The sequence below is a fragment of the Simochromis diagramma genome, unplaced genomic scaffold (assembly GCF_900408965.1).
Source record: "Simochromis diagramma unplaced genomic scaffold, fSimDia1.1 OVJJ01000050.1, whole genome shotgun sequence".
In the NCBI taxonomy this organism is placed as follows: Eukaryota; Metazoa; Chordata; class Actinopteri; order Cichliformes; family Cichlidae; genus Simochromis; species Simochromis diagramma.
This window is the reverse complement of record NW_024387188.1, coordinates 712,221-731,800: the sequence shown is the minus strand read 5'-3', so window position 1 is coordinate 731,800 and position 19,580 is coordinate 712,221. Positions and strand designations below refer to the sequence as shown.

The following is a 19,580-nucleotide window of genomic DNA, read 5'->3' as shown; positions in this document are numbered from 1 at the left end:
AACAAATTCAGCTTGCAGCAAATGTGTCATTTGTTTTGGTTCATTATGGTGCCGTCTAACCTACGCTCTGTATGAAAGCCGACTGGCTCTGGCAGATCACCTCGGATTTGTGAGGAAATCAATACTACAGCCTGGCTATATGCTGCTGCGTGGGCCTTAACGTTCTGACTAATGGCTCTGGTTATTGAAGACTGTGATTGGCCCAAGTTGTCACTGATGGTGTTGCAATTTAGCGGTTTCCAAATCTCCATCGTCAATACTGTGCTTTACTGTTGTGGTGTGTCTTAGTTAGTCAGTAAAAACAACCCCCCCCCCCCCGCCCCCCAAAAAAAAAACAACAACAACAACAAAAACAAAAACTGGGATGCCAGTCAAGGTCTGAGTACAGCTTCCCATTGCACAGTTATGGTGACTGCAAATAGTTAATTAGCTGTCACATCATCTGCATCCAGCTACAGAGTATATCTTTCCATTCCACCTATGATACATAACTCAATTAAGCAGACATGATTTTCAGAGAAGTTTTTATACAGTTCCTAGTGCCATCCTGACTTCTTCATGACGTTAGCTCAAGACTAAAACATGCCCTTCCTTCTAGATAATGAAAAGTATCTCCAGATCTGTCTAGCTAATACAGCCATCTGCTAGCAACTCCTAATGGAGTTGGAGTATGGAGCCTCTCAACAGCTCTTGAGAGGAGTCTCAAGATTTCATATTTACACTCAAGGTTTAATTCTACGTGTAAGCTTGAATTTGTCACTTCTGTTGTTGCTTTTCCTGAGACAAAGTATTTACTCTCCATTGAACATTCAAAACAGCGCACACAAAAGTGTAGTTTTATAACTGTCTGTAATCTTTGATTATTGTTGCTAATTCAACAAAATGATTGTTGGCTGTGCAGTTGTCGTTTTTTTTTGCAAATCTTGTTGGCTTTGGCTCCATGGCAGAATGTTGTGAGAGGCTCTGTTGGGAATCCTCACAGATCCATCCATGTGTGCACATCCCCCCTGATGATATGATTGTTAATTGTTGAAAAAAAAAAACCTAAGTGTTGTTACTGAGTGCAAGATGTCTCCGTTTAGACACAATAATTGTAGCATATTCCGAGATTCTATTAATGTTTAGACATTAGACGATTGAAGTACAGCATGAAGCTGTTTAATATTTCTGAGCTCATTAAAATTTTACCAGAACAATCTACCAGTTCATTTGTGCATCAGTGCTAACGGTTAATTTCACTTTGTCTTGCAGGATGGAGGTCACAGGATTCCAGTTCCCTGCAGTGATTTGAGGATTAACCACACCCTTGGGAAAGAGAGACAGTGCTTATGTTCACCATAATGGCACCTGTGTGTGCAGCCAAACTAAGGGCTTGGCTCTTCATGCTGTTCATTTGGTTGACACTACATACCAGCATGCTTCAGTTTGCTGCAGCCACGATACAAGGGTACCTTGGAGACACAGATATGACATGCCCGTCTGTATGCAGGTGCGATGAGGACTTTATTTACTGTAATGATCGTGGTCTGAACTCCATTCCATCACTGCCTCCTTCTGCGTCCGTCCTGTACCTTCAAAACAACCACATAAACAACCCAGGCTTGCCCATATCCTTGGAGCACCATCTTGCTGTCCGTGTGGTCTACCTCTACGATAATGAACTGGATGAATTTCCCATGCACCTGCCACCATCTGTGCGTGAACTCCATTTGCAGGACAACAACATCCGCACTATTCCTCGTACCGCACTGGCTAGGATGCCATTGTTAGAGAAGCTCCACTTGGACGACAACTCAATTTCTACTGTCTCTATTGAGGACCAAGCCTTTGCTGATAACCCGCGGCTGCGCTTGCTTTTCCTTTCACGCAACCACTTGTCCAGTATCCCCTCAGGCCTGCCTGCTTCTCTGGAAGAACTCCGTCTAGATGACAACCGGATCTCAACTATCCCAACCCATGCCTTCCGAGGCCTGAACTCACTTAGATGTCTTGTCCTGGATGGGAACCTTTTGGCAAACCAGCGCATTGCTGATGACACATTCTCTCGCCTTTCCAACTTGACCGAGTTATCTCTAGTCCGCAACTCCCTCCAGACCCCACCTGTCAACCTACCCAGTGCCCATCTGCAGAGACTGTCTTTACAGGATAATGCCTTGACTCATATGCCACGTGGTTCACTGGATGGCATGCGTAGGCTGCAGAGGCTGGATCTGTCAGGAAATAACCTGACCACACTGCCAAAAGGACTGTTCAAAGATCTAGACAACCTGAGTCAGCTGCTGGTGCGAGGAAATCCTTGGCACTGTGGCTGCAACCTGCGCTGGCTGTATGACTGGCTGCGTGCCCGTGGTAACTCCATCACTGTCAGAGGTCTAACTTGCCATGGGCCTGACAGGGCGAGAGACATGTCTTTGACAGACCTGACAAGTGAGATGGAAGAATGTGAGGTAGTCAGATCAGGGTCCAGAGAAAAAGGGGGCATAGGTGGAGCTGAGAGCTCGACCACCAACACTCCTCCACAGGGTTCTCTCTTCACCCTTCGTTCAAAGCGTCCAGGTTTGGGGTTTCCTGACTCCGGGCTAGACTACACTCTTAGCAGCAGTGGTGTCGGGAAGAGCCTGGCCCTGAACGTGAAGCCTCTGTCACACAATAGCATCCGGGTCACCTGGAGTGTGGCACAGCCCAGCTCTTCCTTTAGGTTAAGCTGGCTTCGACTTGGAACTGGGAACACCATGGGATCAATCACAGAGACCCTCGTCCGGGGTGATCATCGAGAGTATCTGCTTACCTCGTTGCAACCACGTTCTAACTACATCATCTGCATGGTGCCCCTACCTGCCAGTTCAGAAAGCAAAGGGATGATTCCTGGAGATGTTGACTCCGATGAAGCTCTGGTTTGTGCAAAAGCTGAAACATCAGACATCAGCCCAATGGAGGAGGAGGAAGGTCAAGACTCACGGCAGATGACAACGCTACCCCTGGCAGGGATCATTGGTGGGGCTACTGCCATTGTATCTTTGGCTCTTATTTTTGGTGTCTTTTGTTGGTATGGACATAGGACTGGACATTTGTGCACCCGTGACCACTATACTCGCAGCAGCTCCAGAAAAAGTAAAACCTATGATGATTACATCGAGTCTGGCACAAAAAAGGACAATACCATCCTAGAAATCCGTGGCCCAGGGTTCCAGATGACGCCAATGGCTGCTTGCCAGCCAATGCAGCCAAAACCCTTACGAGAGGATTACATCATTCATACCATATTCCCCTCCAATGGCACTGGCTTGTATAAAGGTACCAACAATGTTTCTAATGCAGGACATGGCTCCAACCGTGGCTATAGAGAAGGAGGAATCCCAGATATAGACTACTGTTACACATGATGTACTGTACCTGATTCTCTTCACAGTGTTATTGGTAAACTGTATAGATGCACAATATCCCTTCGCATGGACACTGAAGCACCCCTCTGTGCCTTCTTCTTCTGGTCTCCCATTCCAAATGACCTGCTGTTTGCTCAACTGAGAGTAGTATATGTGATGAACTGGAACTGAAACTGTGCAGGAACAGTTCACTGCAGGAAGCAGCAGCCAATGCTCCAGGTGTAAATGCACAGCTGAGTGTTTTCTTCACCATCTTAGTAATGGCCTGTGTATGTTTCCTTTTCTGCTCTTTCCCTGTGACATGTAAGCAAAGAATGTATCCTCTGTGGAAAGGTCAAACTTAGCAAACTTAGCAGGTAGAGTTCCTCTTTCACACACAGGAGCCACACCAGTCAGCTCAAGGACCGGTGAGAAACAGACATTTTTGGTACTCAATTCCTGCTCACCGGTCATACACAGTATGTAGTCTTATCAACTCATTGTTCCAAATGCCTCAACTATATTGATGTGCCCTACCAGCTATCCAAGGAAAGGGCTTTGTAAAGCTGTGAATTGTTCGATTTCAAACAACCCAATAACCACTTGTCTTAAAATAGGCTTGTTATTACCTTATTAAGTAGTTGGCAGGGTGAAGATCTTATAAGGGCTGGTCAGCCTTGGTTATAGCTCTTGAGGTCATTCACCTGAGATCAGTATTGTAGTGCTGCACCGGATAAAATGCAGCACGAGTGTGTAGATAATTTCCTTTGGTACCGACTGGGCTGTGTTTGAAAAATGCTTTGCTATTTTTTATCAGTGGTTTGTTTAGTAATGAAATCCTGCACAGCTCTCTTTATTTATTTATTTTGTTCCCAATGTGATGGTTTTTGTCTCTGCTAAAACAGCTTTTTTTTTCTTTTCGCCCCCGTGTTTTTCATTATTGATGAATCCCATCTTCTGATGAAGACTGTGGCTTTGTTTCTTCTAAACAAGTGCAGAAAATATACCGATGGCTGTCTCCTGGTTCATGTTCTGTTAAAACCAGCAGAGTGAATTTTTGATTGTGACTATTCTTAACATTATGTCATTTTTAAAAATTAGACTCCGCCCAAAGACTAAGCATGTCAGCCTGCTGAGACAGTAATGATCAACCTCAGTCCTTCTTTTCCGATGTTGTGCCTGTGTGCGTCACCTGTGACTTCAGTCGGTGGCTTTTGGTTGTAAAATGTTTCTCCACATTCTTAAAGTTAAGACAGCTTTTGGTTTGTTTTTTTCAAAGCACCCAGACTGAACAAAATACTAATGTGGAGTCTCTTTGGGGAGGCAGACTCTTGCGAGTGAACTTCAAAATTCGAGGGCAAGAACTGTGAGCGCAACTGAGAGTTTAAACCGCAACACTGTTGACCTACACTGTGGGGCGGCGGCCAAGCTGTGTGGGCGGGTGGATGGACAGGTTGGGCTGGCAGCAGGGTGACTCCTTGGCGATGGGAGTTCATTGATGTTTGTTTTAGCAACGTTAAAAGGCCTCCACTCGATCCACCTCGTTTATTACTGAGCAGCACTAAAAATGTAAATGTATTAGCACTTAGCAGGGAACAGGGATAAATGTAACGACAGGCACGGGGAGACGGAGGGTAAAGAAACATCTCCATGCGCTGACGAAGACGCAGGATTGATGGCTCTGGCACAGTGAGGATCACCCATGCATAAATCTGTTTGGCATATTAGCTTCTACCCTTGGATTTAATATTGTCCATCAGTTGTTTACCACTGTGTTGCTCTCAAAGGGGACACCAATTGTGCTTCCTTGACTATTGTGTCTGGCAGAGTTTTACACTGTTGTCAGACAATATGTCAGTGGAATGTAATTATTATTTTGCACCCAGAATCACCGGCTTTAAACAAATAACATCTTACTGGCCTGGCTAAATTTTGTTTCGGGGAATGTTGATATAGTGTAATTGCTATTTTATATGTGGGTCTATTTAAGATGCATACTTCCTCATCATTTGTATAAATAAAACAAAACAAAACAAAACATGGCCACAGTCACATAAATATTTTTTCTGATGAAATAATAAAAAGTAATGGTGCCATTACTTTGCGTAAAGAAAAAATGGAAAAAAAAAATGATGTGAACCTGAAAAATATGTGGACTTTTCTTTATAAATTCATCTTCAGAGGGGATCAATAAAAGTTTTATAATCTTGTTATTACTGCAACCTATCATTTACCTTATGCCAGGGGAGCCATTGGTGGGGAATAAAATTCTATTTGAGCAAGCTGGCTTTTATGCACGAATTAGACCTACATATTGCTTGCATTGGATGAGGGCGCCGAGTACTCCTGGGATAATCAGCTACTACCTGAGTTTGAGACACTTGGAGAAAAGAAAAGCAGAGATAAAATGGAGCAGAGAGGAATCAACAAGCTGCTGCCCGCAGTGACTTTATGTTTGCATGCAGCCTGGAACGCCACAATACCGAATGTGCTCAACTCTAAATTAACAACTTCATCAAAACACTTCAGATGAAACAGAGTAATCAGTCTCTGCTGGGCTGACATTTTAGTCCAGTTGAAGGACTTTGAGCATCAGCTGGATGCCCTTCACTTACCTCTGGATTTCATCTGCCTGATCCAGCCTCTTGCTAATTTAGTCGAGAATAACAAAGATGTTGCATTTGCAATACAAATTACTAAGTCAGTCAATTAATGATTAAAAGATAACGACTTTAAAGAGCAACACTGGGGTGAAAAGGAGCCTTTGGTTGAAAGCATATTCAACAATACCCAGGATCACAAGAACCTGTGCCCTTACAGCACGAGGCAGTGGTGCCGTGGTGTACTAGCACACTTTGTTCACTTTCACATCTCTGCAGAAACTTGAGAAAATACACCACTGGACAGCAAAACCTCAGGAGGGGTAAGTTGTTCTTAAAGCAAATCGCTAATTAAATTCAACTTTTTTTTACATAGCACCATATCACAAAAGCAGTTGCCCCAGGGTGCTTTTATTGTAAGGCAAAGACCCTACAGTAGTACTGGGAAAAGCCAGAGTTAGGGGAGGGAGAAAAAAACATACAGTTTCAATCTTCCGTTAAAACAATCCCCACATCCACTCTGTGCTTGTGTGAATGACAGAAAGCACAGTGTTTGCTAGTTCTATTGTTTCAAGCTGCAGACCGTGAAGAAACAGTGCACATTTACCTCGTTTGCAGGTAACCAGTCTCCACCGATTGAGTATAAATGGAGAAGCTATTAGCAGTCTTTGTATACCCGCAGTCATGTGGAGTTTGACTCTCAAAAGAAGGCTTATCTCTAATGTCTTTGGTGGACTAAAAACACCCCACGAACCTGACATATGCAGATATTCCAAAAGAAGACACCCTCCTTTTGTTACTCTGCTGTCGCAGTTTGGGGATTTGCTTTCTTTGCCTTCTTCTATACTGCTTCAGTTTCTTGCTGACACACATTTGACTGCCACAGAACTGCAGTATGCTGCTATTTGTTAATGTTTATGCCCATGGGAGTGCAGAGGGTCTGCGAGAGATTTAATGAGTGTTTCCACAGATGAACAGAGTGACAGCTGTTGCAAAGCATTGTGAAGAGCAGTATCCTCCAAGCAGAATAACAGAAGTTGATTGGATTCACCTCTCCTTGACATACTGTTGCTGTGAGTCAACCTAATAAAATATCATTAATGCTTAAAAATATACGTTTTATTCATACTGCATCTCTTAGATTCTGAATGACACTTTTGAACTTTACTTCTCCAGTTGTCTTTTCCCTTTGGACAGGTATAATTAAAGTAAAGCTTGCATGTTTTATTAATCAAAAACAGCTAAATGCATTTGAAACACAAAGCAAGCCTGGTTTTAAAGGGAAACTCTATCAAGTTTTTAATGTCAGTTGGGTTTGGAAATAAGTGAGCCTTACCATACGTCCACCAAGGCTCACAGACTGAAGCTACATTGGCTGCTACTAGAGCAGTCTTGTTTTAAAGACTTAAGTCGAGCATTTTAGCTGTCATCGTCATGTTTTTCTAAACCATGCATCTTTTTGCAGCTCCTTGTAAATCACAAGATAGCCAATGATATCCATGGCCCATTAGCTACCACTTGAATTAGCAACTGAGACCAGCTCATTAAACTCATTAGGAGAGGAAAGATTTCAGTACAGCTGGACTTCTACATGCAAGTAGAGCAGTTTCCCCCTGCTGGCTATTAAAAAGAATGCAGTTTTAAAGCTAGGAATGCAATGCAATGCGTCACAGAAACTCAAGCAGGGGTAATTCTAAGGGTAAGGATTGATTTGGAAACTTGCATATAAAAGAATCCAAGAGAGAGAAAGAGGAGGCCTACTGAGCAAACTGGAGCTCTAACACATTAAGCTGTTTTAGAAATACCTTAACCTTTGCAGGCTTTAAAGGAGAGCCATCACTTCACCTTATATCACCCAGAAAGGCTTTACTGCCAACAGTACACATGTCTATGCTGCTGATCTCGGACTGTGCACTCCTTCTTTTGAACAGCTTTTGTGCTTCTGGAAATGAAAGAGTATCCTATTGTCATGGTCAGCCGGATCACAATTCAAATAACAGTGACCTGAAGGTTGGGCCGTAACCTATTTCTTGGCTCACTTCTAGACGATTTAAGACCAGTCTCTGTAAATCTCATTGTGTTCTTGCAAAAAAATGTGAGGGGAATGAAATATGAGAAATACAATATTGAAAATGAGGCCAAAGGGGGATATGGCAAGGGAATAGTGGAGATAGTGGAAATGTTGGCGCTGGGAGCTGTTGAAGAGTCTCAAAGCAGATGGGCTTGCTTGGTTTTAATGCAGACGCTTTAATAATGTTTTCACAAGACTTCAAGAGTTAAGAGTTGATCAGTCTGATCATCGTAGATAGGCATTATATGATACTGCGGGATTTTGGAAGGAACGCCTTGTCTAAGCTCCTAAAATCCCGAGGCATGACCTTGTTGATTCCGAACAGTGCAGACACAAATTGTACTGATGACTCTGCAGGTGAAACTTTTTCCTAAACTTTTCTAATTTTGTCTTCTTTTTCTTATTAAAAAAAAAAACGTTCTAGACTTCAGTGCGGTGATGTAGCTGCAACTCTGCACTAAAGATGACACCCATATCCAGTCTTTGTCTTGTTTGCCCGTATTCACAAAATATAATCTAACACTAACACCGATGTGACAGCCAGAAATCACAAACTGTCAACAAAATTCAGCAGTATGACGGTTTGACAGCCAAAATAACAGAGATTTGAAGTGCGTAGATTAAACTTTCCTCATCTTAGAGGCAAGTGATTTAAGTGACTATCAATTGGAGCAACGGACAGAGTTGACTGACAAGGAAGTGGTGTTAAAGACATTTGACAATGTCCACTGTCAGCTACAAATCTCGGGAGAACTCAATATAATAAACAGCTCTCACCCTGTGAGCTGGTGTAGAAATTTTACATAAGAGCAGCAAAGGTAAGATGGAACATGTAGTACTACATGCATCAGCAGGGACCTAATTTTGATGGCCCAGAAGGAAGGACCATTGACAAGAATGTCGCAGGAAACCCTACAGTACTAACTCCTGGATTGCCAATTCCCTCTTGACACTGATGGTGCTCCAGCAGCCTTGGTGTCAGCAAACAAACAGACAACTGCAGATTGGGAGCCAGACATAATCCGTGTCCCAGAGGGACGTGGCTGAGCTTGTTAGCTAGGGCTTACTGGTATGAGTGTGGAATGAAGAGGATGTCAGTGCTTTATAGGAATTGCTCTATATCTTCTTGAACCTGTCTTGACTTCAGCTGAGCTCTAATGCTGGTTCATCATTGAAGCTGCATACTTATCCAAAGTTATGTAAAAAAGCACAAAAAAAGAAGGTTTTTGTTGTTGTTTTAAACATCTTACAGCATGCTCTTTTTTGCAGTTACCCTGTGACTTTAATTTATTTAGGTAATAATGCTTTAGATGTTTTATTACTGCACGATGATCTTACAGCAATATTACATTAACTCACTCATGTTGTTCTCATCTGTTTCAAGGTTTCAGAGGCAGTCGCTCAAGATGCTCAAACGTTCTGCATTATTTCCTTGCCTTGCTACTATTAAGCTTGCATTCTTTTTAATTAGCTAATGTGGGAGATAAATGGAGACATAATGTCTGTGCGTAGGTGTGAGAGATTTACTTCAGGAGTGGATTTAAGCGGAGCATTATCAAAGACAAATTTGCTGCTGAGCAAATCTACTGTAGCTAGCATAACATCTGTTTGAAGTGAGCTATTTATTCTGGAGTGGTAGTAATCACTGTGATGTGGCTCAAATTACTGAGGTGCTGCTCCAGAATGGAATAAAATTACATTTTGCCAACCAATTTAGCGTGGCTGTTTCACAATTAGAACAGGAGGATATCACTGACACAGTTGTTCTATATTGAGGTCGATAGTAAATACATTCTATAGCAGCCACTTAATAAAACTAATACAATTACAAAAACGTGTATGTGCATACTGAAGAATTTGTGCAACTTGGAGAGATTAAGTTTTTGGCCTTTCTTTATGAAAAACATCCTGCTTAATAGGGACTGGACCTGATGTGGGCAGGTGCAGACAGGCAGTCAGACTATATTTGCCTCAGTGTGTGAGCCAGTGCACTGGATTTTGTTTTAAGTGCACTAATGAAGAAAATCTTTATATTTTTTCAATATTTCTAGGAAACTGGGGTTTTGTTTTGTTTTTTTTTTGTAGCAAGGATGCTATTGTGTGATTAACTGTATATTAACTATAGAATAGAATTTATTCGATTCCTTTACAGGATGAGCTTTGTTACCCCCCCCCCCCAAAATGACGATTATTTAAAAAATGACACTTAAAACTCAGCAGTCAAAGGTCATTGTTGATGAAATTCAAGGTGAGTAAATGACACTTTCATTGTTTTAGCTTGTTTCATGGCCATTTTAGCATCTATTAGTTTTCAGTAATCTGTAGCATGTTAGCAGCAATACTCTGCTTTAGCAATGTCCCTTTCAGGATCATCAGGTCCAAATGTCAGTCTGTCCAATACGTCGGTTTAATTAAAACCTAAAATATTACAGAATCCTCAGTGGTTCTTTCTGTTCTAACATGCTAAACTAAGGTTGTAAGTAAGGGCTTGTATTGAGTTATGCTATACATCAGCATGCTAGCACTGTACTTATGCATGTTAGCATGCTGTTAGGATTTAGCCCAAAGGTTCCTGGCTGGTGACCACAAACTGGTAATTGTGGTCACGTCACTGTTTAATCTTAATGACAGCTGGGAAAGTGAAATTTTCTTAAAGTTGCAATGTAGCTGAACTGATGCTAACAAGCAGTGAATTTTTGACCTTTCAGACTCACCACCACCATCATCACAGTATAGCATTAGTCTTGTTAAAAGATAGCTGCTTTCCTCTTCTATATGTTCAGTCATTTATTGTTTTTTCATCTCTAATTTCTTTCACATTGTTTACGTGATTTCTTCACATTGCTTGTTGGCTTCTATAGAATAATTAATTTCTCTGCTAATCTCATTAAGACATGTGACTTAAAATCTGCTTCATTAATGACCAATGAATGCCAGGGATGTAAGCACAGACGTCAATTCCACAAAAAGGGCGTTGTGTAAAATGTAATTAAAAACAAACTATTTTTCAATTTTATAATTTAAATTATTTTTTATTTATTAGATGACAACTTTCAGAAGCACATTTTCTATTTGATCAATATATATCAAAGAAACCTGTGATGGAACCACGTAATATTCTCTTTTTCAACAACAATCTGTAAATGTCTGGAAACTCAGGAGAGCAGCTTCTGGACATTTCGGAGAGGAATGTTGTGCCATTCCTGTCTGATATAGGACTCTAGCTGCTCAACAGTCTGGGGTCTTCTTATGCCATATTTTTCATTTCATGATGTGATAAAACTTTTCGGTTGGTGAAAAGGTTGTGACTGCAGACATGCCAACCTCTGCCCATTATTCCAGCCCCAGACTCTTCTACTTAGTCTAAGTCGTGCTGTTGTAATAGGTGCAGTATGTGATTTCACATTGTCCTGCTGAAATATGCAAGCACTTGTCTGAAAAAGGCCTAATCTGAATGAGAGTATATATTGCTTGGAAACCTGTATACACCTTTCACACCTTCATGTATCTTTAAACACTGATGGTGCCTTTCCAGCTGCCAGTACCACAGGCACTGATGCACCCCCATACCATCAAAGATGCTGGGTTTTCAGCTGAATGCTGATAACAAGCCAGATGGTCCCTCTCTTCTTTAGTCCAGAGCCGTATGGCTACTGAACAGTTTTCCACTGTGCCACAATCCATTTTAAATGAGCTTTGGCCCAGGGAAGACAACAGCCTTTCTGGATCACATACACATATGGCTTCTTCTTTGCATCACAGAGCTTTAACCTTCATATGTGGATGGCACTGCGAGCTGTATTCACAGACAGGGATGCAGTGATTTCAGTGACAGAATCATTCCTGTTTTTAAAGCAGTGCCACCGGAGGCCTGAAGATTACAGGTGTCCATTATTGATCTTTGGCTCTGTCACTTGTGAATGTAGATTTCTCCATATTCTTTGAATCTTTTGATCATATTATGCACTGTAGATGATGAGATATCAAATTTCACAGTTTTACATTGAGGAACATTATTCTGAATCTCTTCCACAATTTGTAGGCACATTTTTTTGCAGTTTGGTGAACCCCTGCCTATCTTTACTTCTGGGATGCTCTTTTTATACCCAGTCGTATTACTGACCCCAAAAAGTTGATTCTGTTCAACTGGATGTAGCGTTTTCAGTGGGAGAAACGTTTCATTGCGCATCCAAGTGACTTCTACAAAAGTGAGTTCAAAAAGGTCACTCTGAAGTTTATTTTCATGAAATAGGGAAATGTCTTATTTTAAACTTTTGATATGCTTTCTATGTTCTAAGGTGAATTTAAAAATTGGTTTAAGAGATTTGAATTCTGTTTCTATTTAAATTTCACACAGCATCCCAGCTTTATGGGAATTGCTGGACTCCAATTGTACGCCCCTAAAGAGCAGATGGTTTCTCTAAAATCCCCGGTCTGATCCCAGACCAGGACTGGGATATGAGATATTCTGAAGCTGAAAAGGGAGAAAGAGAGATTAAGATGCAGTTACCTCGTGACTTTTACTGAAGGCCATAGAGGCACATCTGTCATACTGAATGAGTGACTTGTACCTTGGCTGAAACTGGTATTAATAATCTACTATTGTAATAAAGTTGATGTGTCGTGGTGTCTTCTAAGTACCTTAGTGTTTGAACTCAAAGGCCATGTGATGCAGTTTGCTCAGTAGCTATCAATAGTTATTTTTCTTGACTTATGACATTCAGCTCATCCCTTAACACTTTTATAGCTCAAATAAAAGGCAAATGTTATTTTGATACAACATATAGTGTCACACAAACAGGAAGTAACTCTTTTGCTAAATCAAATGAATTGTGTCCCCACAATGCCCATCCTTAATGTCAGTTTCTACAGTACAGCCTCCCAGTTGCTTTCAGTGTGATGGACATTTCCATGTCAGCCCAGCTCTTAACACCATTCTGTTCCCTTTAACCATCAAAGTCATCATTATACAACCACGTGTAAATATCTACTTTCTCTCTTGCTACATACATTTTCATACACTGAGATATAATTCATGTTTGGCTGTCACATTTATATTTAAAGATACAGCCGTAACAAAGAGTGTAGTGTGGGGCTGAAACATTTTGGCAGTGGGTGTTTCTCTGCTGCGGTAAGAAGAAAGTATAATAGCCTCAGGAGCTGAAAAGCTTTATCTGGTTCTGTAGACGGCCTTACCAACATTTAGGAAGGTCCGTCTGTCAGTTTTATCTTTTGGCCATGAGTCAGAGAAACAGTTGTGACAAATTGACAGTGACTACTTACCTTTTTTATCATGAGTTATTATCAATCCATGACACATCCAGGGGAGTGTTCAGTTTTAATTATTTGAGACTTGAGTGGTGCTCTGATATTGTCAACAAAGCCATTCTGATCAAGCACCTTGAAGATGGACGATACTGACACATCACTTTAATGATTCACCTAATTTTGCTCTGAATGAACATATCCATTATACTCATTAAATCACTGACACCAGCTGTGCAAAAAGAAAAAGAAAAAGAAAAGCTCTCTCTTCTCAGGTTTGACTCGTATCCATTAGTCTTTATTTTTCTCATCAGCAGAAGGTGTGGCTGGTGATTGTTAACTGTGCTTTCATATTGAACGGTTAAGTGCAATTTGATATTGATTACAGTAAGTCACAGATCCCTCATCGGCTCACAGACAGACACTGGTAACATGATGTATTAAAATCATGCAGCACTCTGCTCAACCAGGCAGATGCACAGGCCCGTCTTACGTTTGCCAGTGAACATCTAAATGATTCAGAGTAGGTTTGGGAGAAAGTGCTGTGGCCAGATGAAATCAAAATCGAGTTCTTTGTGAGTATGACCCAAAGGACATCATCCCCTCACCTTCGTAGCACAGAGGGTGAAACATTATCTTTGCAAAACACACTGTGTTTCTGCCGAAAAGGTAAGGAGGACTTTCATCACAGAATTGACGGTGCCAAAGGACGGACATGGTACTGTGAAATCTTGGATGTACTGTACTTGAAGCCCTTTCCTTCAGCCAGAACACTGAAAGGAGTCTGTTGTTGAGTGGTCTTACACGTTACATGACACCAAATAATTACAGCCGAAGAAACAGCACAAGAAGTAGCTAAAGAAGAAGCACATTAAGGCAATGGAGTGGTAGCCAGTCTTCAGACCTCAGTCTTATAGAAAATCTGTGAAGCTTCAAGCAGCAGCCAGGAAATGTGCTGGATTTAGAGAGTTTCTGTAAAGAGGAGTGGACCAAAATCTGTCCTGAGACGTGTGCAAACCAACATATAAAACATCTCCAGCCTGGGGATCAAATACTTACTTCACTCAATGAAATGCAAATCAATTCATAAATTTTATGTATTGAGTTTTTCAAACGTTTTGGTTGATATTCTGTGTCTCCCTATTAGAACAAAACTACAATAAAACATTAGAGACTATTCATTTCTTTTTAAGAGAGAGAAACTCTTCAGCTGAGGATCAGATAATGAATTCCTTCATTCATTTCCTCCACAGTATGTTTTTGGCACTTCTGTGTTGGCTTCATTTTTCAGGTCTGGAGGTTGATGCTAGGTCATAACATGAATCAAAATCCCGCATTCTCCTCCTATCTCAAAATATGATAAGTGTAACAACAACACTCTGCTTCTTCTCCAAGAATAAACAACATTTGTGGTGCAGGATTTGATAGACTGGGTTCAAACATTCAGCCCAGTGGTGAGCAGAGGATGCTAATAGCAGGTCAAGCACACAAGTTTCCAGAGAATGAGGCAGCACAGCCCTTAGGCAACAGTATAATCAGACATCACTGAGTAATTCTGTCTCAGTAAAAAGGACGGCCATCTGTCTGTCTCAGTGGAAAAGGAAAAAATGGCTGAACAAAGGATTTCAAAGCCAACTTTTAATGGCATTCTTCAAAGATATATTCACTACATTTTATGGTGCAAAAAAATCTTTGGAAGAAGTGATGGACTTCTTAACCAGAGTTCTAGCAACATAAGATACTCTTTTCAACTTCAGTCATCAACAGCTGGATACAGAGATATGATATGTAAGTCATCTGGCCTGGCGTAGGAACTCTGGTCCATTTTTCTAAGCTTCTGTACACCCTGTGTTCTTTGTGGGCCTCAACTTGTATAACTCCAGTGTGAAAATACTAGAAATCAAGTACCTTACTGTCAATTCTTGCCAGGTAAATTGCTTGATGTGTCACAGACATCGGTGTGGTGATGAGCTGCCAATTTATCATCATGCCATAATCAGGTCTTTGTGACATTTTGTGACATCCTGCTCAAGGTCTCTAGCATTTCTTGTCCATCACAAGAGCCTCAAGCTTTATCGCATGCTCACCAGGATCTCCCACCGAGGAGTGTCAATTTAATTTACTGTCTCATAAAGCTGAGCCCTTTGAGACTTTAATGGTGATTACAGGCTATTCAGAGAACCAATAACAGCTGAGAGCCGGGATGGGGAGGGTACCTTGGTCCTCTGCACACCTCCACTCCCCTTCAGCCAGGGCACTTAATCTTTACACGCTCTCTGTCTTCACGGCTGAAGCCAAACATCAGCCTTTACTTCGTGAGATCCAGGCTGCTTTCCTTGTGTCTTATCTTGATTTCACAGAGTTTCTCTGTATTTACCTGCAGAGCCAACATCTCTGCTTTTATCTACTATTTAAAGAGATCTGCATAATGTGGTGCAATATGCCAATGTTGCACTCTGGATTTGCGTAGTGCTGGTGTTCCTTTAATTGGTTGAAGATGAGGGTTTTTTTTTTCCTAAACACTGCTGGTGATGGTGGGGGTAATAATAGTGCTGATGAGAGATTCCTTGGTGAAAAACATTGCTTTTTTAGCTGATACATGGAACTCTGAGGAATTTGCTGCTGCTCAGAGCAGTATAGAGAATGCAGCAGGCATCTGTCAAAAAAGATTACTCCTTGGAAAATGTCTTTTCTCTGTCAGCCTCTGTGTGTTTTCTTCACTGTGAGTGAGTGGGAGAGAATGTCGAGCAGCCAGACAAAGAAATAGAAAGAATCACACAATATTAAACCGTCCATTTTTATTTGTTCTTTGCAATGATTTTGCCCAATAAAGTGCTCTATTTGCTAAACTGCATTAAACACATGGGAAGGATTTGTGCAGTCTTAGTATATGCATTACACGCCTGGCCTGAGTCATTTTTGCAGCAGTGATGTTCTACATTTCCTACTTTCCTCACTCAGCTCAGTGATGAGAACAGTCTAAGTGCTCGGGACCTCTCCGTCTTTTATAAGATTACGGGGTCCAAAATTAAATAGAGGCATGTGCAAAGGTTAAAGGGCCGGGGAAGAGTCAGGCAGGGTTGAAGTAATGTCACTGTCGCTCTGCTGCTTTATTGAGAAGAGCACAGACAGAACCTCCATCCCCTCCCTCCAAACAGCACACACACATTCAAACACATGCATTTCCCTGTATTGATTAGTTTGGGGGAAAAAAAAGGTTTAAGGTCAGCAGGCATATGTCTAAATTTCTTTGTCTCTCACACTCCATTTGTCTCTGTCAGGTTCAATCCTCTCCTTCCCTCATCAGGGGCCCGTGCTTCATCCATATATCTGCGACTCCCCTCCCCCGACCCGCTCCCTCACACTCTGCGGTTTCTTTGTGTCCATCTCTTTGCCCTTCACTTGACATACATAAATCAATCAGTCAGTCCAATTTCATTCAGAGCAAAGCCTGATGGATTTGCTTCTGAGCTGCCGTCCTGATAAAGTAACAGTATCCAGAGTGTAATTATGTTCTGAATTAGATGATGTGATTATGTGACCATGGATTCGATTTTGCGTCATTTTCACTAATCACGCGCACACAGAGAAAATACAAGCACATGCAAACAGATACATCGCATTGGGAAATGCAAACATATAGCTCAAACTCAGAAATGGGGTAAACAGGATTGTTTTTATTTTGGATTTGCTGGAATGCTTCAAGAGGAACAAAAACAACAGCACATTGACACAAAATTGAATTCAATTCAGTAAAGTTAAATTTGCTCAGCCAATAATGTTTGCATTCTTTTTATTCACAAGCTTAAATCTGTGTTTTCAAATGGATGGTAGTTTGCAGTGGTTTATATCATCTATTATACAACATATTCATATATTCACATGTACAAACATTTACCTTTAAATATCCTGAATGTCCAACTTCACATCACTGGAAGGATTTCATTTGCATGTCTTTCATAAACAGAGCATGTGGGAAATTGTTTCCTAATGGAAAAGGTTTTACATAAGATTACAGCGTTGTGTTGAGTCACCTTTCATTTCTTTATAGTTTTTTTTCCTTCAGACTTTCTTGTAATGTTTTATAGTGGCCTTTAGCAATAGTTCTACAGGTACAGCAGTTAGCACATCTCAGCGTGTTGTGCAATGTGTCCTTAACAAAATCTGAGGACAAAAGTGGGAGAGCCAGGTCTAAATAACTAATCTACAGCAGATCAACAGTATCTGAAAGTCATGCACATAAGAAACAAAATGACAAAGATCAAGCAAAGACCTGGAAGGTGCATGTGGGCCTCGACAGAAATGGTCCCAGTGGAAGGGTGTCTGTCAAGAAGTTTAAGTAGCCAAATTACACAAGAACTGGACTGTACAGGAAGACTGGATGTACAGCAGTGAGTGTGTACAGTCATCTGTAAAACGTGTTGGAGACTGTCTTGGTTTGTGGCTGTAGTTCAACCAGTGGAACTGGGAATCTTAACAAATTGATGGAATTATGAATGTAGGAAAGTGCCATTTTATTTTGATCCACCATGCAATGCCATCTGAAAAGTGTCTGTTTGCAAAGCCTGAATGGCTCATTTTCCAGCATGACAATGAACCCAAACACATACCTTAATAGAAAAACACACTGTGGAACACTATTAGTCATGGACTGACTTCCCCAGAGGTCTGACCTTAATTTTACTGAAGCAGTGTGGGATCATACTGACAGAGAACAGAACAAAAGGCAGCCAACATCCAAAGAAGAGCTTTGAATTCCCCTCAAGAAGCCTGGAAAAGTATTCCTGAAGCCTCGTATCCTGATGCATGCTCAATAATCATCCTGAAGCCTACTTAAAGAAATGACAAGAAAGCTGCCTAAGAGAGTTCAGACTGTGTTGAAGAATAAAGGTGGTCATATTAAATATTGACTTTCAAGTTCATTAGAATTGTACAAATTCTGTTTTTATCATATATATTACATTTCCATATGTGCTTTTCACATGCTTTAATAAATAGCTGCATATTTTTCCATTTCTTTGCAAAATATAAAGAAATGAGGGGTGGCTCAAAACTTTTGCACAGAACTGTACTTGATTCTGCTCAATAAAGTGTTTTATACTCATAGTGTTAAACAACAGTGTCTTTACTTTTGGTTCATTTTTATTTTTTAAATTACTTTTTAAAACTTATTCTTGGTTTTTATACTTATCAAATACAACTGAATGAAGAGAAATTAACATTGCAAACAACAAACAAAAATTGGCTTGGGTCTCAGGAGGATAGGGCAAGAGGTGGGGTACATCCTGGAAAGATCAAGATTCATGGGGCTAATACACAGAGACAGACAACCATTCATACTCACACCTACAGACGGTGCAGAACCTGCAATTAACCTAACATGCAAGTCTTTGAGCAGCGGGAGAAAGTCGGAGCCATGCAGGCTCAGGATAAACATGAAAACTCTACACAGAGAGGCTCCAGCCCACCAGTGGATTTGAAGCCAAGACCTTTTTGCTGTGAGGTGACAGTGCTAACCACTGCACCACTGTGCAATCGGCCACACAGTGTGTTATTCACAATCTAAAAAAAACCTCTGTGTTATCTGCAGGAACACACAGAGTTTCTTTTTAATATGTGGATTTGTTTCTATTCCACAGTGCAGCTGCAAGACTTACAATTAAGGTTAGATTTATAGTTCAGTCATAATTTGGTGTACAGAAAATTGTTGTCTAGGGTCCAAGAAACTGTGACAAATCTCGAGCTCTGATGGTTAAATCTTCTCTTCCACGTTACAGACCTGAACCTGCCATGCACGCTGCAGAAACAAAGCTATTTGTTCATTTAAATGGTGTTTGGATTTCTTAATGATTAGTATTTCTTTAGTAATGTAAATGTAGAAATATTTAAAATAACACAAAAATTTCACAGTGACACAGATAAATCAAAGAAGCTATGCCTGAGTCTTAACACTTTCCCTCAAAGATAGGGCTGATAACTGATCAATAACTGCCAGACTCGATCAATCAATGTCCCCCAGCCTCGCCCAACTAAACGCTCTTTCGCTGTTTCAGACCGAGCTGCATCAGCTCCAGGGGTGATTTGTCCTCCAGTGCCTCTGTCATTTGTCTTTAGATTTCCCTTCCATCTGATAGCTCCAATCTTTTCAAATGCCCTTTCCACATGCCCTCATACCCCCTGTCAGTGATTTATACTCGTCCCTGGTTGTCAGCAAGGGCACTACAAGTCCATACTCATTTGCACAAAGTCATTAAATCTCATTTTCATATTTTTATTTTGAAG

General features: G+C 41.0%; 1 protein-coding gene across 3 annotated transcripts in view; it reads left to right on the top strand.

Moving 5' to 3' along the window:
* Positions 1-18,040, top strand: part of flrt1a (fibronectin leucine rich transmembrane protein 1a) — a 56,167-nt gene extending 38,127 nt beyond the window's left edge. For all 3 annotated transcript variants that reach the window (XM_040049849.1, XM_040049847.1, XM_040049848.1), the window contains one exon: positions 1,252-18,040. In XM_040049849.1, the coding sequence (XP_039905783.1) occupies positions 1,329-3,383 (2,055 nt within the window). In that variant the 5' untranslated portion in view covers positions 1,252-1,328 and the 3' untranslated portion in view covers positions 3,384-18,040. The remainder of the gene's footprint in view (positions 1-1,251) is intronic.
* The last annotated feature ends 1,540 nt before the right edge of the window (positions 18,041-19,580 follow it).